This window comes from Macaca mulatta, chromosome 6 (assembly GCF_049350105.2).
Source record: "Macaca mulatta isolate MMU2019108-1 chromosome 6, T2T-MMU8v2.0, whole genome shotgun sequence".
Taxonomy (NCBI): domain Eukaryota; kingdom Metazoa; phylum Chordata; class Mammalia; order Primates; family Cercopithecidae; genus Macaca; species Macaca mulatta.
The window spans coordinates 102,061,458-102,078,497 of NC_133411.1; the positions used below are offsets into that span (position 1 = coordinate 102,061,458).

The following is a 17,040-nucleotide window of genomic DNA, read 5'->3' on the forward strand; positions in this document are numbered from 1 at the left end:
CTACACTCCAGCCTGGGAAAGAGAGCAAGACTTTGTCTCAAAAAAGGGCAAATAAATAAGTATTACATACATTTTAAGTACATATAGTCCATATATATGGTGTGTGTGTATATATATGTATATGTATATATAAGCGCCATATATTGTTATGATCTTTAGTTAGAAGTCTACTAAGATGGTAACCTCTGCAGAGCATGACTTAAAGTATAGATTTTGTATTTTAATCCCTTCAGCTATGGTCATAGAGTATATTACTTAATTACCTAACTACTTAAGCAAATTTCCTTGGTCAAACCAACAATGTTCAAACATAATGAAAAAGAAAACTGGTCATTTTATGTAACTCTACGTAACTATAGAAAAGTGTCATGTTCACTCAGCAGTGCTAAAAATAAAAATGAAAAAGGATGCATCCCACCCTTTGTTTTAAACCCAACACTGCCAGCAAGTTGATGATGATACCTCTTTAGGAGGGAGCCCGGACATGACATAATTCACTATGTGTGAATTTATCTAAATTTTCCATGAAACTAAATTTATTTTCAGCCAATACCAACAAATCATCTTAGAGACTTCTAAATTACTTTGTACAAAAATAATTCTTACATGCGAAAGATCGAAGAATACACCACTTCAAAATATGCCACTTTGACATAATTATTTTGAGCTGAAGTCAATTAAAAAGAAATACACACAAGAACAGCTCTTTGCCCTCCCCTTTCTACCAGGGAGGGCAGGATAATTCTTATTTGTCCAAGACAACTCTAGATGTAGCCCAGAGATGGCACCAGAGGAAGCTACATAACACACCAATCCAACAAAATAATAATATAATAAAATCACGAATTATTGAATGCTACCAATCTAAGTATTTAATATATGGAATAGGCATCATTTTAAAAAATTTAAATGATGTGTTTTCAAATGTGAAAAAATATACAGTTCATACAGTATGAAGTCTTCATACCACATCTACTGTATACATGCCTGTGACATAGGCTACTATATTTCAATATGAATTTCTATATCTCATAGTGCTATTATAAATACTATTTTGTAAGTAAGGGTTTATAGTTATGAATAATAATAAAAGTAAGGCATATATTATCAACTCCTGAATAATGTCCTGCAGCTTTACCATGTCAAGTCAATATTTGTATTTCTAAAGCAGTAGTTCTCAAACTTTTTAGTCTTAAAAACATGTTTGGCCAGGCATGGTGGCTCACGCCTGTAATCCCAGCACTTTGGGAGGTTGAGGCGAGCAGATCACTTGAGGTCAGGAGTTTCAGACCAGCCTGGCCAGCATGGTGAAACCCTATTTCTACTACAAATGCAAACGTTAGCTGGGTGTGGTGGCATGCACCTGTACTCCCAGCTACTTGAGAGGTGGGAGGCAGGAGAATCGCTTGGACCTGGGAGGTGGAGGTTGCAGTGAGCCGAGATCGCGCCACTGCACTCCAGCCTAGGCGATAAGAGTGAAACCCTGACTCAAAAACAAACAAACAAACCCGTTTACACTCTTATGTATTGTTGAGAACTCCCTAATAGCTTCTGTTTATGTGAGTTATATCTATTACAATTATCTTATTAGAAACAAACACTGAGAAATGTAAGAAATATTTGTTAAATCATATGATATACAGCTTCTTAGGTGGCCACTGATCCCTGCCTCCTGGTCTTCATGCCCTGGTGTAATCCACTTCCCTTATTAATTCCCTCGAATAGAGCAGAAGCAATGGAATGTTACTTCAGATAACAGGTTACAAAAAGGCCGTGGCTTCTGTCTTGCTTGCTCTTTCTCTCTCTGAATCCCCATCTCTCTCTGAGGAAAACCAGCTACCATGTTGAGAGTTGTCCTATGGAAAGATCCATGTGGCAAGGAACCAATGTCTCTGGCCAACAGCAGTGAGGACCTGGGTCCTGTCAATAGCCATATAGTGAGCTTAAAAACAGATCCTCACTCAGTCAAGCCTTAAGATGACTGTCACCCCACTAACACTTAATTATAGCTTTGTGAGAGATCCTGAGCCAGAGATACCCAACTAAGCTACACCTGGAATCCTGACCCATAGAAACAATAAGATAATAAATATCAACTGTTTTAAGCTGCTAAATCTTGTGGTAATTTTTTGTTGTTGTTGTTTTGAGATCGAGTATCGCTCTGTCGCCCAGACTGGAGTGCAGTGGCATGATCTCGACTCACTGCAACCTCCACCTCCCGGGTTCATGCCAGTCTCCTGCCTCAGCCTCCTGAGTAGCTGGGACTAAAGGTGCCCGCCACCGCTCCTATCTAATTTTTGTATTTTTAGTAGAGACGGGATTTCACTGTGTTAGCCAGGATGGTCTCGATCTCCTGACCTCGTGATCCACCCACCTTGGCCTCCCAAAGTGCTGGGGTTACAGGCGTGAGCCACCGCACCCTGTCATATCATGGTAATTTTTACATAGCAAAATAAAACTAATACAATTCATTTAAAAACTAGCAAAATAATAACATTTTCTATGAAAAATAACTATTTTCTAAAATAAAAAATGCAGTAAGCTGACTGGTACTGTTTGCATTTTTACAAATCTCTTCAATGTCTAGTACCATAGAAAACATTTGTTTCTCCTATCTGCTTCTGAATTTAAGCTGTTGCAGTACGTTGTTTTCGGTGAAATACATAAAGAAAATCCTGCTTCACACTGATATGTAATTGTAAAAGAAAGGAGTATTGTAATAGTTTTTCCAGATAACAGTGGGCATTACTCTTTGATCCTACAGCAGCACTCAACAAATGATGCCTTGGCACGGTGGCTCATGCCTGTAATCCCAGCACTTTGGTAGATCGAGGCAAGAGGACTGCTTGGGGTCAGGAGTTTGAGACCACCCTAAGCAACATAGCGAGACCCTGTCTTTACAACAAATTTTAAAAATTAGTCTGTTGTGCAGGTGGCTGAGATGGGAGCAGCACTGAGTCTAGGAGTTCAAAGTTGCAGTAAACTAACAGCTAGGATTGCACCACTGCACTCCAAGTCAGGGGACAGAGTAAGACCCTGTCTCCAAACAAAACAAAACAAAACAAAATGGTAATTTCTTAAAGATTAGGTGCAACCTAAATACCACATCAATGAACTTTTTATGCTCTGTTACATTAAAATTTATAGATCTATCCTCCACTTTGAATGGCTCATTTACTAATGCATAATTTTATAACATCATGCATTGATTATTTGAATAATATTGGTTCTCTCAAGATCTTTTATTGACATGTTTAATTTTATAATAAGTGCCCCCAAAAAAGTCCCAAAACAAAAGACAAATCTTTGCTAATATCACCACTGCTCTTATCAGAAAAGCTTTAAATATTAGAAACCTGTTGTATTAATTATCTATTGCTGCATAGCAAATTACCCCAACTCAGCAACTTAAAACAATAAACTTTTATTATCTCACAGTTTCTCCGGGTAAGGAATTTAAGAGTGGCTTAGCTAGGTGGTTCTGGCTTGAAATCACTCGAGAGGTTACAGTCAAGCTGTTGGCTGGGCTGTGGTCATCTTAGGACTCAACTGAGGGATGGTCCAATTCCAAGCTCACTCATGCGCCTTTTGGCTGCTTCAGAAGATCTACTCCCAAGTTCATTCCCATGGTTGCTGGGAACCTTCAGTTCCTTACCATGTGGCCTCTCCATAGGCTGCTTGAGTCTGTCCTCAGCTGGCTTCCCTCTCTCAGGGCCACCTCACAACCTGGAGGATTGTCCCATGGTGAGCAGTTCAAAAGAAAGAGGAGTGGCAAGGAGAAAGAGAGACACAGAGAGAGAACAAGACAGTCCGCTCAAGATGGGAGCCACAGTCATTTTATAACTAATCTCAATATGATAGCTCATCACTAGAAACAATCAACTCCACAATCAAGGGGAGGGAAGGTAACCTCTGCCTCTTGAAGGGCACAGTATTGAAGAATGTGTAGCCACAGCTACAAAACCACCACAAATTGTCAAGCTCATCATTCTGGATGCAAGTTTTCCCAAGTTCTAATTTTTGCTTTAAAGCTCAATTTATTATTGGCAATAAACACTGTCAATTGTTTTCCTTCAAATGACAGACATGCTTCTTTTACATTCGAGAAAATACCTGCCAAATACCCAGCTCCCTATAACCATAGTTGGGTGTTTTTGTCTGTCATTCTTTCAAGTGAAAATGACATTCCATGAAAAAAAAAAAAAAGCAGCTCACAGCTCAAACAATTATACAAGTGCATTTCTTTGAGGCAATCATGTGTTTCAGTAAGCAGCAGAAGTGCCTATGCTTACTTCATATTTAATTACGTGGAATGTTAAAAATGATGTGTACCCTGGGGTCCATATTTAATATATGTACTCAAGCTTCTTAAGTAAAACTGATTTCTTCTTTTTTCTTTTGGTACAGACTAGAGAGCTTGGGACTTTCGTTTGGGAAAATCACTGTGGGAAGGAATAAATACATGGAAAAAGGTATGCACTGCGATTAGATGGGAATTACATTGAGATTGGCAGAGAGGAGGAAACGTGGGAGAGGAAAGTAAGCAGACAGTGGGGCTGGAATGAAATGAGCATGTTGTGGTCTAGAGTAAAGAGAGAGAAGGCTAAGTTCACAGCAAGCTGTGGACTTGATGCAAGCATAAGTGAAGGGAGCCAGTCTGAAATTCTCACAGCAGGCTCCATCTGAAGAGGCAGTGTCAGGCCGACTCCTAGATGCTCAGGGACTAGATTGTTATCTGGCCAGAAATGCTGTAGAGGCTCCCAGAAGGCTTCCAAGAGACAAAACCTTGGGTTATTTGCCACTCCTAAGGGCACTAATGTCAGTCATAACTATGCAGTTAAGTAAGAACTTTTCCCATCTTACCTTTTTGTCCTTCCCTCTTGCAGCTTTGAAGAGGCCAAAAACAGAAACCGATGAGGGAGAAGGGGAGCTGAGGAGAGGAAAAGCAGCTGACCAAAGTTCCCTCACTTCTCCACTGTAGACTTCCAAGCCTGGAGCAAAATTCTACTGGGAATGGGAAGAAGTTTTAAATGAAATGAGATTAACCTTTGGTTTATTACACCGAACTGGATTCAGTTACAAAAATCAAAAGACTACTCATTTATTACCTGAGAGCAGCAAAAAAATTATTATTATTTATTTATTTATTACAGCAAACTCAACTCAATTACTTAAAAAAAGAGTATTTATTTATTACCTGAGGGCAACAACAATAACTATAAAATCTCCCCGAGATTTGAAAGGGGTGGGAGTGGGGCACTGTGAGCTGGAACAAATGGAAGGTGCAGGCTTGAAGGTCAGTGGGAGCTTTCAGCATGCACCCTGCTCAGTTCAACTCATTTAATAAAGTGCTTTCAATACCTGCGATTCATTCAGCTTCTATTTTTGCCAGGTTGAGGTTCTGCTGGGTATATTTTAATGAAGGAACAAAATGTATTTATATTTAGGAGAATGGTGTTTCATAATGATTGTAAACAGGCTAACGAGTTCATATCCTGGCTCTGCTACTTAAACAATGTGGCACATTTGTAAATCTCTTGGACCCTCAGTTTTCTCATTTATAAAATGGGGATAAATGATGCCTGCTTCACAGGGCTGTCATAAAGTGTAAATGAGATAATATATGTACAGTAAGTATCACAGTGCCTGGTATACAGTGAGCACTCCATAAGTAGCATCAAGGATTATGATCACGCTCTTAGTGTGGTGACCTGGCCAATTGGAAACATTTACCAGAAGTTAGTATACCAAATAGACTAAAGAGGAATCACGACTAAGAGCAGGGAGAAAAATGAGAAACATTTAGCAACAACAACAAAAACACAGTAGCCATAGAAATGAAATCGAAGGGACGAATATAAAGGATATTTGAGAGGAAAATGGACACAAGAGATAACTGCTTAGACATATATGGTAAATAAAAGTGAAGGAAGAGTCCAAGGCAGCTTACATTTTAAAGGCTTGGTTGGATTAGAAAATAGTAGAAATGGGAGAAATACGGAAATTGCCAGAGTGAGCAAGTTTGGTGGGTGAGCTTAGTGGGAAGAAATTCTGGTTTTGTTTTGCTATATTTCGAATTTAGAAGACTGTGAGACTTTCAAGTATAAATATCGTATAGCTATTTGAAAAGTTATTTATTCATTCATTCATTCATTCATCTAATATTTCTTGAAAGCCTACTGTTTGTGTCAGACACCATGCAAAGATATAGCAAGAGCAATCTAGTAAAGAGTTGGAGTTTGAATGGGACTTCTGGGCCAGACAGAAAGATCTGGGGACTTCAACATAGAGCTGGCCCCCGAAACCATGGATATTAATCAGTTTTCTATGAAGAGCGTCAAGAAGAAAAAACTTGTGAAAATATTAACAGTTACGGAGTCATGAGGAATGATCAAAGGGGTGAAAGCTAAAGCAGTATCTCATGTGGTAATTATTTTTATATTAAATTCTAACCACCTATAGTTTATAAATATTTAATCGTGTCAAAAAAGCAATTTCATAGTAGCTATCTATATTTTTTAATTTTTGTTTTAGTTAGCAGTGAGTTCTTGTTTGCCCTTCATGCAGTTTCCCCCAATAACTACATTTAAATTTTTTTTTTAGACGGAGTCTTGCTCCATCACCCAGGCTGGAGTGCAGTGGTGCAATCTCAGCTCAATGCAACCTCCACCTCCCAGGTTCAAGTGATTCTCCTGCCTCAGGCTCCAGAGCAGCTGGGATTACAGGCGTGTGCCACCATGGCTGGCTAATTTTTGTATTTTTAGTAGAGACGGGGTTCCACCATGTTGGTCAGGCTGGTCTCGATCTCCTGACCCCTTGATCTGCCTGCCTCAGCCTCTCAAAGTGCTGGGATTACAGACTTGAGCCACCGCGCCTGGCCAAAAAAATTTTTTTAGAGATGGGATTTCGCCATATTGGCCAGGCTGGTCTCAAATTCCTGGCCTCAGTGATCTGCCCAGCTCAGTCTCCCAAAATGCTGGGATTACAGGCCTGAGCCACCGTGCCCAGCCCCAGTACTACATCTTATATAACTGTAGTACAATATCAAAACCAGGAACTTGACATTGCTCTAAACCACTGACTTGATTCAGATTTCACCAGTTTTATATGTACTAGTGTATGGTATGAGTATAGTTCTAAGCCATGTTATCACATATATGGATTCATATAATTTTCATCTTTATTTCTTAAAGTATTTTCCTTCTTATCACTTCAGTTACTTAGATGAGGTGAAGAATCCACACCACAAGAATTTGAAAAAACAATTTTTGTAGTTTACTGATACTCCCTAATGTTCAAACAGCCAAATATAGCAAAGGCCACAAAGATTCTTAAAATAGTTAATTAACAAGTAACATGTATGTATTTTACACTATTTGCTTTATCTGTAAAATGTGAGTTATGATTTCTAAAGTCCTTTATAACTCTGAAATTCTACAATTCTAGAATTCTAATTCCTAGGTCACTTAACCTCTTGATATAAAGCAGAAAATTGTGGCAACTGCAATAATTCTTTGGAGGCAGGGTTAGTCTCTTACCTTATCAGGCCAGTGCCCAGTGGGACACAATTAATCACTGTCTTATTGTAGTAAAAACACTCTGCTAGCTTGGGAGATTTAACCACATTCCCACAGGAACCTGCTTCTCCAAGAGGGCTTTGTAAACCTTTGATAAGGAGAGAATAAACTAATCAATAATTGTTCTAACAAAAAAATCTACTATTTTTTGTAATAAAAATATTTTTATCATTATTGTTTTAATAATATTTTAACTAAAACATCTATACTGGTAGCATACAGTATATTAGTATTGAGCTTCATTCCCACTCACTTAAATCCAAATCTATAGTATTCTGATCTTGGCTAGACAAAGAGAAAGCATCTTCAGTTTAGGAAGAAAATAGTATTAAGCTAGTTGTCAAGAAAATAATTTGTAAACTAGATCCCCCCAACAGGTCTATAATTAATTTCATGAAAATAGTGAAAGCTTTCGTGCTTAGACAAAATGTTAGAAGATTCCTATAAGTAAGAGCAGTGTCAGAACAAATATTTGCAGGCTGAGAAGACACCACTTTGTAAAAGTTGCCATGAGATGTAGACTTTGTACAACGGTTACATTTGAGAGCTTTTACGGACTTCATATGTTTTACAGATTGATGACAATACACAGCAATCATAAAGCTAGATTTCTAATTCAGTGACGTTCTAGAAAAATACAGTAACAACAATAGTGGATTACACCATTTGATGATATTACTTTTACTGAACAAAAGTTAATAGAGTATATTTAAATCCTTAAAGGATTGTTCAGTAGCTTTTTCCATTTTAAACTGTACTAGTGCTTCCATTTCATGATACCAAAATTCTCTCAAGGGGAAACTTAAGAGCACATAGTACTTGCTTTCAGTCAACAGAGTCAGTAGAGGAAAAAAAACAAAAACCTTCTCACTAAGAGGAGTAAAACATGACACCATAAAACCCAGGTGTTAAAAAAAATTATGGCAAAACCAAAACACACACACACACGCACAATTTTTCATGTTATCTTCAAGTTTTTGGCAGAGAACCACAGCACATCCTGGGGTTCAAAAAGTAGTTTGTCCTCATATTTAAACATATGTATCCAATTTGGAAATATTCATCAAGGGACAGAATTCACAAAGAGACAGAGACCATTTGCAGAGCACTTCCAGGCACAACTCTGGGAGAGAGGTCTGAGCGTCCCCAATTTACAGATGCTCAGAGGCATCAAGTGACTCTACCCTATCAGTCAGCTGCCCAGGGGCAGAAATAAAATAAGAACCAATTTGTCTAACTCAAAAATTTGCTGCTCTTAGATATATTCTACATTACCATCTATGAGTCATTCCTGTATCTTTATTTAAATAGTCAGAGGCCAGACACAGTGGCTCACACCTGTAATCCTAGCACTTTCAGAGGCCAAGGCAGGACCACCACTCGAGACCAGAAGTTCCAGACAAGCCTGGGCAACATAGTATGACCCCATTCCTACAAAAAAAAAGTTTTATAAATGAACTGGGCATGTTGGCACACACCTATAGTCTAGCTACTTTGGAAGTTTAAGAAGGAGGTTTGCTTGAGCCCATGAGTTTGAGGCTGCAGTGAGCAATTATTGCACCACTACACTCCAGCCTGGGTGATAGAGGAAGACTCAACTTCAAAAAAATAAAAAGAAAAAAAGAAATAGAGCAAAAAATCTACTGAGGAACATTCAGCACTTCGCTCCTGTACTTTGCATTTACTTCATTTATTTCTTTAAAATTTCCTATAAAGTACCATTTGCATTAAATCTGACGTCTTTTTCATTTGACTAAGTCTAACTATATGTTTGAGTATTATTTTCTGTTCTTTTGGTAAAGAAAAGTTTAAGTATAAGCAAGGGAAAACAGTATTTGGAACATATTTAGCAAAGGGCTAAAATCCTCACTTCATATGGAATTCATAAATAAGTACAAAAATATTCGAAATTAGGGAAAATGGCAAAGACCTTATACAGATGATCACAAAGTATTTCTCTATTTCTTTAACAGATACTTTCTGAATGTCTACCATGTACTCTATGCTGTGCTATGTATTAGGGATAGAATGAAAAAGTATTTATTGACTTCTTGCTACATTGTTTAAAAAATGGTTTATTTAGGGCCAGGCACGGTGGTTCATGCCTGTAATCCCAGCACTTTTGGAGGCCGAGCCAGGTGGATCCCTTGAGGTCATGAGTTCGAGACCAGCCTGGCCAACATGGTGAAACCTCATCTCCACTAAAAATACAGAAATTAGCTGGACCTGGTGGCACATGACAGTAGTCCCAGCTACTTGGGAGGCTGAGGCAGAAGAATTGCTTTAATCCAGTAGGTGGAGGCTGCAGTGGGCCGAGACTGCACCACTGCACTCCAGCCTGGGCAACCAGAGTGAGAGCCTATCTCAAAAAAAAAAAAAAAACAAAACCAGTAAAAAAAAAAAATTTTCATTTTTCAAAAATATGTATGCATAATTCATAAAAATGTCTGGAAGGATATATATCATATATTCACAAAAATATCTGGAAAGGTATATATCAAGTGATTATCAATGGTTGGTTGGATTTGTTTATTTGAAACAAAATAATAAACATTTCTTTTGTAATAAAATAGCTTCATAAAAATTAAAAACCTATAGACATTAAATCACTCAATTATTTCACATATTGTTCAGAGTTTTTGGTAATAAAAACATATTCTTTTTTCTTATACAATGGAAGATAGACTCCAATAGAAATGGACTTTCTTCCTTTTATAACATTATCATCCCACTTCCTGTATTCTACGTTCAAGACCCAACAGACACACAAACACTGACAAATGTGCATGCAGATACACAAATACACAGACAGAAGAAGATTGTCTCCCTCACAGTGCATACACACACACACACACACTCACAGAGACAGAGAGAGACAAAGTCTCACTTTGATGTAAGTGAAAAAAGAGTTTGGCAGAGATCTGATGGTCTTGACCTTGGAAATACTTTTTATTATTATCTACATTTCTCTAGACTTTTCTTTCATTTGCAACCCCTGAATGCAGTATTTTTCATGTTTGTGTATTATAAAATGTATAAATTCTTTCATTGGAAAAATAGCTCTCTGTCTGACCCCTCTGTTTGTTTTTGTGCCTAAATAATCCATTCTATTAGCTCTGAGTATTAGACAGTCTAAGGACATGTGGCAGACACATGACTATAGCAGCTGCTAGTCTAAGGAGGTGGCAAATCTTTCTGTGGAATCAAAACAGATTAATATGAAATAGTTGATAGGAGGTAGTAATTTTTTCCACTTAACTTTTAAAATTATTTTATTTAGACTCATGTATAAAATGTTACATGTCAATCTATAAAAATAGTTTTAAATAAAATATAGGTCTCCTTTAAATGATTAATAAAATAAAGTATTAATTAAAGAGTTAAAACCAGCCCCATAATATGTTCCTTATAAATATATTGCCTAAAAAAAAAAATAAATAAATATATATATATATAGCCTTAGTCCCTCTGTAAGGCTATAACATAGTACCTGAGACTGGGTAATTCATAAAGAACAGAAATTTATTTCTCATGGTTTTAGAGGCTGGGAAGTCCAAGACTGAGGCACGGACATTTGGTGAGGATCAGTCTCCATTTCCAAGATGGTGCCTTATTGCTGCATCCTCTGGAAGGGAAGAATGCTGCATCCTTATATGGTGGAAGGGACAGAGGGTCAACACAGTGTACCCTTCAAACTTGAGCCCTTTTATAGGGGTATTAATCCCATACATGAGGATAGAGTACTTTTATTTATTTTTTTTTTTTTTGAGACAGAGTCTCCCTCTGTCACCCAGGCTGGAGTGCAATGGCAAGATCTCAGCTCACTGCAGCCTCAACCTCCCAGGCTCAAGTGATCCTCCCACCTTCGCTTCCTGAGTAGCTAGGACTACAGGCACATACCACCGCACCTGGCTATTTTATTCATTTATTTATTTTTATTTTTTGTATTTTTTGCAAAGATGGGTTTTGCCATGTTGCCCAAGCTGCTGTCGAATTCCTGGACTCAAGTATTCGCCCACCTCAGCCTCCTAAAGTGCTGGGATTACAGGTGTGAGCCACCAAGCCCAGCCAGGAGGGAGTATTTATGACTTAATCACCTGCCAAAGGCCACATCCCTTAACATGGTTGCATTGGGGATAAACTTTCAACATGAATTTTGGAAGGGACACCATAATTTCAACCATAGCATATATAATTAAGTATTTCATTCAAGAAATTCAATAATTCCATGTTACTAGCAGGTCAATGACCATTTAAAAATATATTAATGGTTTAATCACAATGAAAGGTTATCTGATTTTCAACTTTTTCAGTTTTATGTACAGAGCTCAGTGACTAAAATTTTTCTTTTAAAAATACAACAAAGTTCAGCTGGTAATAATGCGTATGAAGTACACTCCTCTAATATAACTTTGTAAAAAGAAAATGAATTGAGTGTTTGTGGGGAGCTCGCTTTAAACCCAACTCTATAATGATTATAAACTAGATTAAATTTTTTCCGTAATCTAATAGTTACCCAGTTTTTTACTTCATTGTGAGAAGTCTTTTCATTTTCAATGATTATTTTCCAGCTAACAACTGTCAAGAAACACACGAACATTAACTGACATCTCAACAAGAGTTGGTCAAAATCTATCTCAATAGAATTATATCTCTGGTGTTTTTCCATGGGTTTTTATTACTCAGAAACATTCCCAAATTTTCTTTTTTGATATTCCAAAAGGAAGTTAGCTATCTCCTTACTTTTCCTCCCTCTCCCAGCAGCGAAACAAAAACCCATGTCGCAGACCTTCTTTTAGACTGATTAGTAACAGATCCTTTAATGGCCCACTTGATTCTATTAGGCTGTGAAGTCTTCCTGAATAAGGAGAGGATTCACTCACTTCCTAGAGGAACTGCCCAGTTGATATGGTTAGGATTTGTGTCCCCACCCAAATCTCATGTCGAATTGTAATTCCCGGTGTTGGAGGAGGTGCGGGCGGGAGGTGATTGGATCATGGGGGCGGATTTCCCCCTTGCTGATCTTCTGATAGTGAGTGAGTTCTCACGAGATCTGGTTGGTTAAAAGTGTGCAGTACCACCCCCTTCCCTCCCTTCCTCCTACCCCAGCCACTAATGGGTGGAGACGTGCCTGCTTCCCTTTCACCTTCTGCCATGCTTGGAAATTTCCTGAGGCTTCCCCAGAAGCAGAATCCTGTACAGCCTGCAGAATTGTGAGCCAATTAAATCTCTTTTCTTTATAAATTACCTAGTCTCAGGTATGTCTTTATAGTGTGTGAGAACAGACTAATACACCAGTAGATAATCTAAGATAGATCTCCTTTACATCAGACAGGTAAATTAAGTTGTTTCTCTCCCTTCTCATTCCTTTCATCATTTATGTAAATTCTTACATTCTAATGTTTTTTTTCTTCAGTAACTAGAAAAGAGGACAATTTCTCCCCTTCTCAATCTTATCTAAACAGAAACTCTGAATACATTATCCAAACCTTCAACAATATTTATTTGTTTTAAAGTCACACAAATACACATGTGCATATATATACATAATTTTTATGCAAAGTATACCTTTATTAATATTTGTTTAATATTTCTGCTTTAATGTTAAAGAGACAATAAGATCCCTGCTATCAGAAACAAGTCTTATCAAGTCACTTGTATAATATAACAGGGCAATGTAGAGTTTGATTTTGCCATTTTGACCCTACTGTTTTTGACCCTGAGGGTATTTTGATGCGAAAGTATTTTTTAATAAAAATATGTAAATCAGAAGCTAACATTAGTGAATCTTAGAATTCTATAGTCAGCTAAATATCATTCAAGAAAAAAAGTTAAATGAAAGCTTATTTTCAGACAGAAATCAGAAGAATTTACCATGAATAGGCCCTAGCTGTGAAAGAACTACTAAAGGAGGAATTTTAGGAACAAGGAAATCCTGGAGGAAGAACGAATGTGAGAAGGAAAGATAAGAAAAGAGAGTGATTAACACATGGATTCGTTCAAACAGACACGGACCTTTAGAACAAGAATAATGACTAAGTTTTACAGTTAAAAAAAAAAGAATGCTGAAGTATTGGACAACAATTACATGTAAGTTGGGCATGGGGACATTCACATAACATTTATATATTAACTAATTAAGAATTGAGATTCAAATGATGGCATCCAAGAACATGTATCTCAGATTACATTTTCCAAAGATGCTGCACCAGTATTTCCCATCCCACAATGTGACCTTGACACTCCTCTCATCAAGAAATGGGGTCTACGTCCTCGCCCCTTTAACCTGAGCCATCTTGTCTCTGAGTTGTACCCGGTAGAATGCAGCTGAAGTGACACTGTGTGAATTCTAAGACTAGGTTATAAAAAGTGATGTAATTTTCTCCTTGTTCACTGGCACACCCACTTCTGTACCCTGGCGCCACCACTTCTGTACCCCGGCGCCACCATGTAAGATGTCCAACTACCCTGAGGCCTCTATGCTGTGAGGAATGCAAGGGCAGGGTACGTGTAGGGCAACTGGTTATCAGCCCCAGCTGAAGTCCTAGCCAACAACAAGCATCACCTGTCAGACATGAAAGTGAAGGTGCCTCCGGATGATTCCAGCCTCGAGTCGCTGGGCCACTTAAGGATGTTAAATCACCGCAAGTCATTTGAGTTTTCCCACCTGAGGCCCCAGACATCATGGAGCAGATACAAGCCATTCCTATTGTGTTCTGTCTAACCTCTGACCCACGGAATTTGTCAGTAAAATGAAATGGCTGTTTTAAGCCCCTAAACTCTAGGATAATTTTATTTGTTATCCTAATAGTAACTAGAGCAAACAGGGAAAGCCTTTTCCATGTTGTTTTTCTAATTGCTTTTTTATTAATGTTTAAAGTTTTCTTCATATAGATCTCATGCATTTCCAGTTAGTTGCATTCCAAGAGATTTTATCCTTTTTGTTATTACTGTCAGTGAAATATTTTCTCCTATTAAGTTTATAAGTGGGTGTTGTTTACATATATAGATTATGCATGCGTACATTTGTTCCCAGACAATTTACTTAATTTTTCAATTTGTTTTAGTTCGTTTTCTTGTTGATTCTCTTGGGACTTCCAGGCATACAATCGTATCATCTGAAAATGATGACTTTATCCCTTTTCTCTAATTTTTTATATCTCTATTTTATTTTTCTTTTATATTTGCCTTGGGTAATTTAAATTCTATACATGCTGAGTTTGCATAGATATATTATTTTAGATAAAGTTAGTGAATTTTTATTATTAAGCTTGCTGGGGAAGATCAACTGGGGATGACTAGGCAATTGGATATACAGGCTCGAGGCCCAAGAGAGTAATATGGGATCTGAGAATTTGAAATCTGAGAATCATCAATGTAGGGGCAATCACTGAAGTCATGAGAGCAGATGAAAGGGCTCCAGGAGGAACAATGTATAGCAAGAGGAGAGAAAAGAGTCTAGGACAGAACCCTAAGAAACATCAACATGTAAGAGACTGACTGAACAAGTAATCCTGCAGCAGAGAAGTTGAAAAAACAAGAGCATTTTGCAATAGAAGGAAAAAAAGATGGCATTTCAAAAAGGGGGAAAGGTCTGTAAGCTCTTGAGAAAGCTAAGGATGTCCTTCGGATTGGGCAATTTGAGGGCTGTTGGTGACCTTGAAATAGCAGTGTGACTGGAGTGGTGGAGGAGGAAACAGTTTGTAGTGAGTTGAGAAATGAATGGCATATAAGAAAGACAGAATCATTTTTAACAAACTTTGAGGAAGTTTGTCTTAATTATTAGAATTAATAATGGGACTTAGCAGAGTTATGAAGGCAAATCAATTTCAAAAAATCAACGGTATTTTTATACACCAATAAGAAAGAGGTAGATGATGAAACAGGAAATGATTCCCTTTATATTCACTTTATAATAACATCTAAAAATATCCAGTATGTAGGAATAAAACATTACTGAAAAACATTAAAGAAGACTTAAATAAGTGAAGAGATACATACTATGTTTATAAGTTGGAAAACTGAATCCCATATTAATTCATAGACTTAATACAATCGCAGTTAAAATCTTAACTTCTTTCCTTTGTGTAACTTGATAGTCTGATTATAAAATTTATATAAGATTGTGGCCCGGTGTGGTGGCTAATACCTGTAATCCCAGCACTTTGGGAGGCCAAGGCAGGCAGTTCACAAGGTCAGGAGATCAAGACCATCCTGGCCAACACGGTAAAACCCTGTCTCTACTGAAAATACAAAAATTAGCTGGGCGTGGTGGTGCATGCCTGTAGCCTCAGCTACTCGGGAGGCTGAGGCAGGAGAATGGCGTGAACCTGGGAGGCAGAGGTGGCAGTGAGCCGAGATCGCGCCACTGCACTCCAGCCTGGGGAACAGAGAGAGATTCCATCTCAAAAAAAAAAAAAAAAAATTATGTAAGATTGCAAAGGGCCAAGACGAGACATATTTTTCAAAGGTGAAATAATTAAGGCAGCATAGTATTGACAGGATAACCAAGTAGACGAATAGAAAAGCACAGACACTTAACATATGAAGTAGATGGTACTGCAGAGCAATAGGGAAAGGAAACTCTTCAAAAAATGAAATTCAAACAATAGAATATCCATATGGAGAAAAAGAAAATTGTTTTCCTGTTTTGTGTTATGTATAAAAATTATTTGCAGGTAGATTAAATACCTACATGTGAGAGGCAAAATATAACACTACTAAAAATAATATAGAAAAAATTTTATGATCTCAGGGTAGGGAAGAATTTCTTTAACAAGACAGAAAAAAATCCTACTTATAAAGGAAAATATTGATAAATTTGATTTCATTAAACTAAAGAACTTCAGTTCAGCAAAACAAAGAAATTAAAAGATAAACTAGAGAATGAGAAGCCATATAAGTAACAGATATAGCTAACAAAAACTAAAATCTAGAATACAGAAAGAATTTGTTCAGATCTAGAACAAAAACCACTCAATGTAAAATATGGACAAGAGTTCAACAGATACCACATAAAAAGACAAACCCAAATGGCTAATAAAGTCAATCTTATTATTGTCAAGGAAATGCAAATGAAAATCACGATGACTCACTGCCCACCAGAACTGGCAAAAATACAAAAGTGTGAAAATAACAGGATGGTTACTTTGGTGAGGATAGAGAGTAACAGAATCGCTGTGTACTATGGGTGCAGTGTAAATTGAAGTTACCACTTTGGAAAATTGTCTGGCATTCTCTCATAAAATTAAATATATGTATATTTTATGATGTGGTAATTCCAATCCTACATATATACCATAGAGAAAAATGTGTATATAGATGCATATATCAAAATGTTCCTAGATGCACTGTTTATGATAGCTTAAATCAGGAAACAACACACATAGTCATCAACACTAGAATGGATACATAAACCATGGTATATTCATGTATTAGAATTCCATACAGCAACAAAGATGAA

At 37.3% G+C, this 17,040-nt stretch overlaps 1 protein-coding gene across 3 annotated transcripts in view; it reads right to left on the reverse strand.

The window, feature by feature from the left end:
- SPATA9 (spermatogenesis associated 9) overlaps window positions 1-17,040 on the reverse strand; it is a 68,534-nt gene that overhangs the window by 33,286 nt on the left and 18,208 nt on the right. For 2 of the 3 annotated variants that reach the window (XM_078004996.1, XM_078004997.1), the window contains exon 3: window positions 4,864-5,004. In XM_078004996.1, coding sequence (XP_077861122.1) covers window positions 4,864-5,004 — 141 coding nt within the window. Of the gene's footprint in view, window positions 1-4,863; window positions 5,005-7,541; window positions 7,666-17,040 lie in introns of those variants that run through there. The other variant, XR_003730444.2, reaches the window with a different exon arrangement.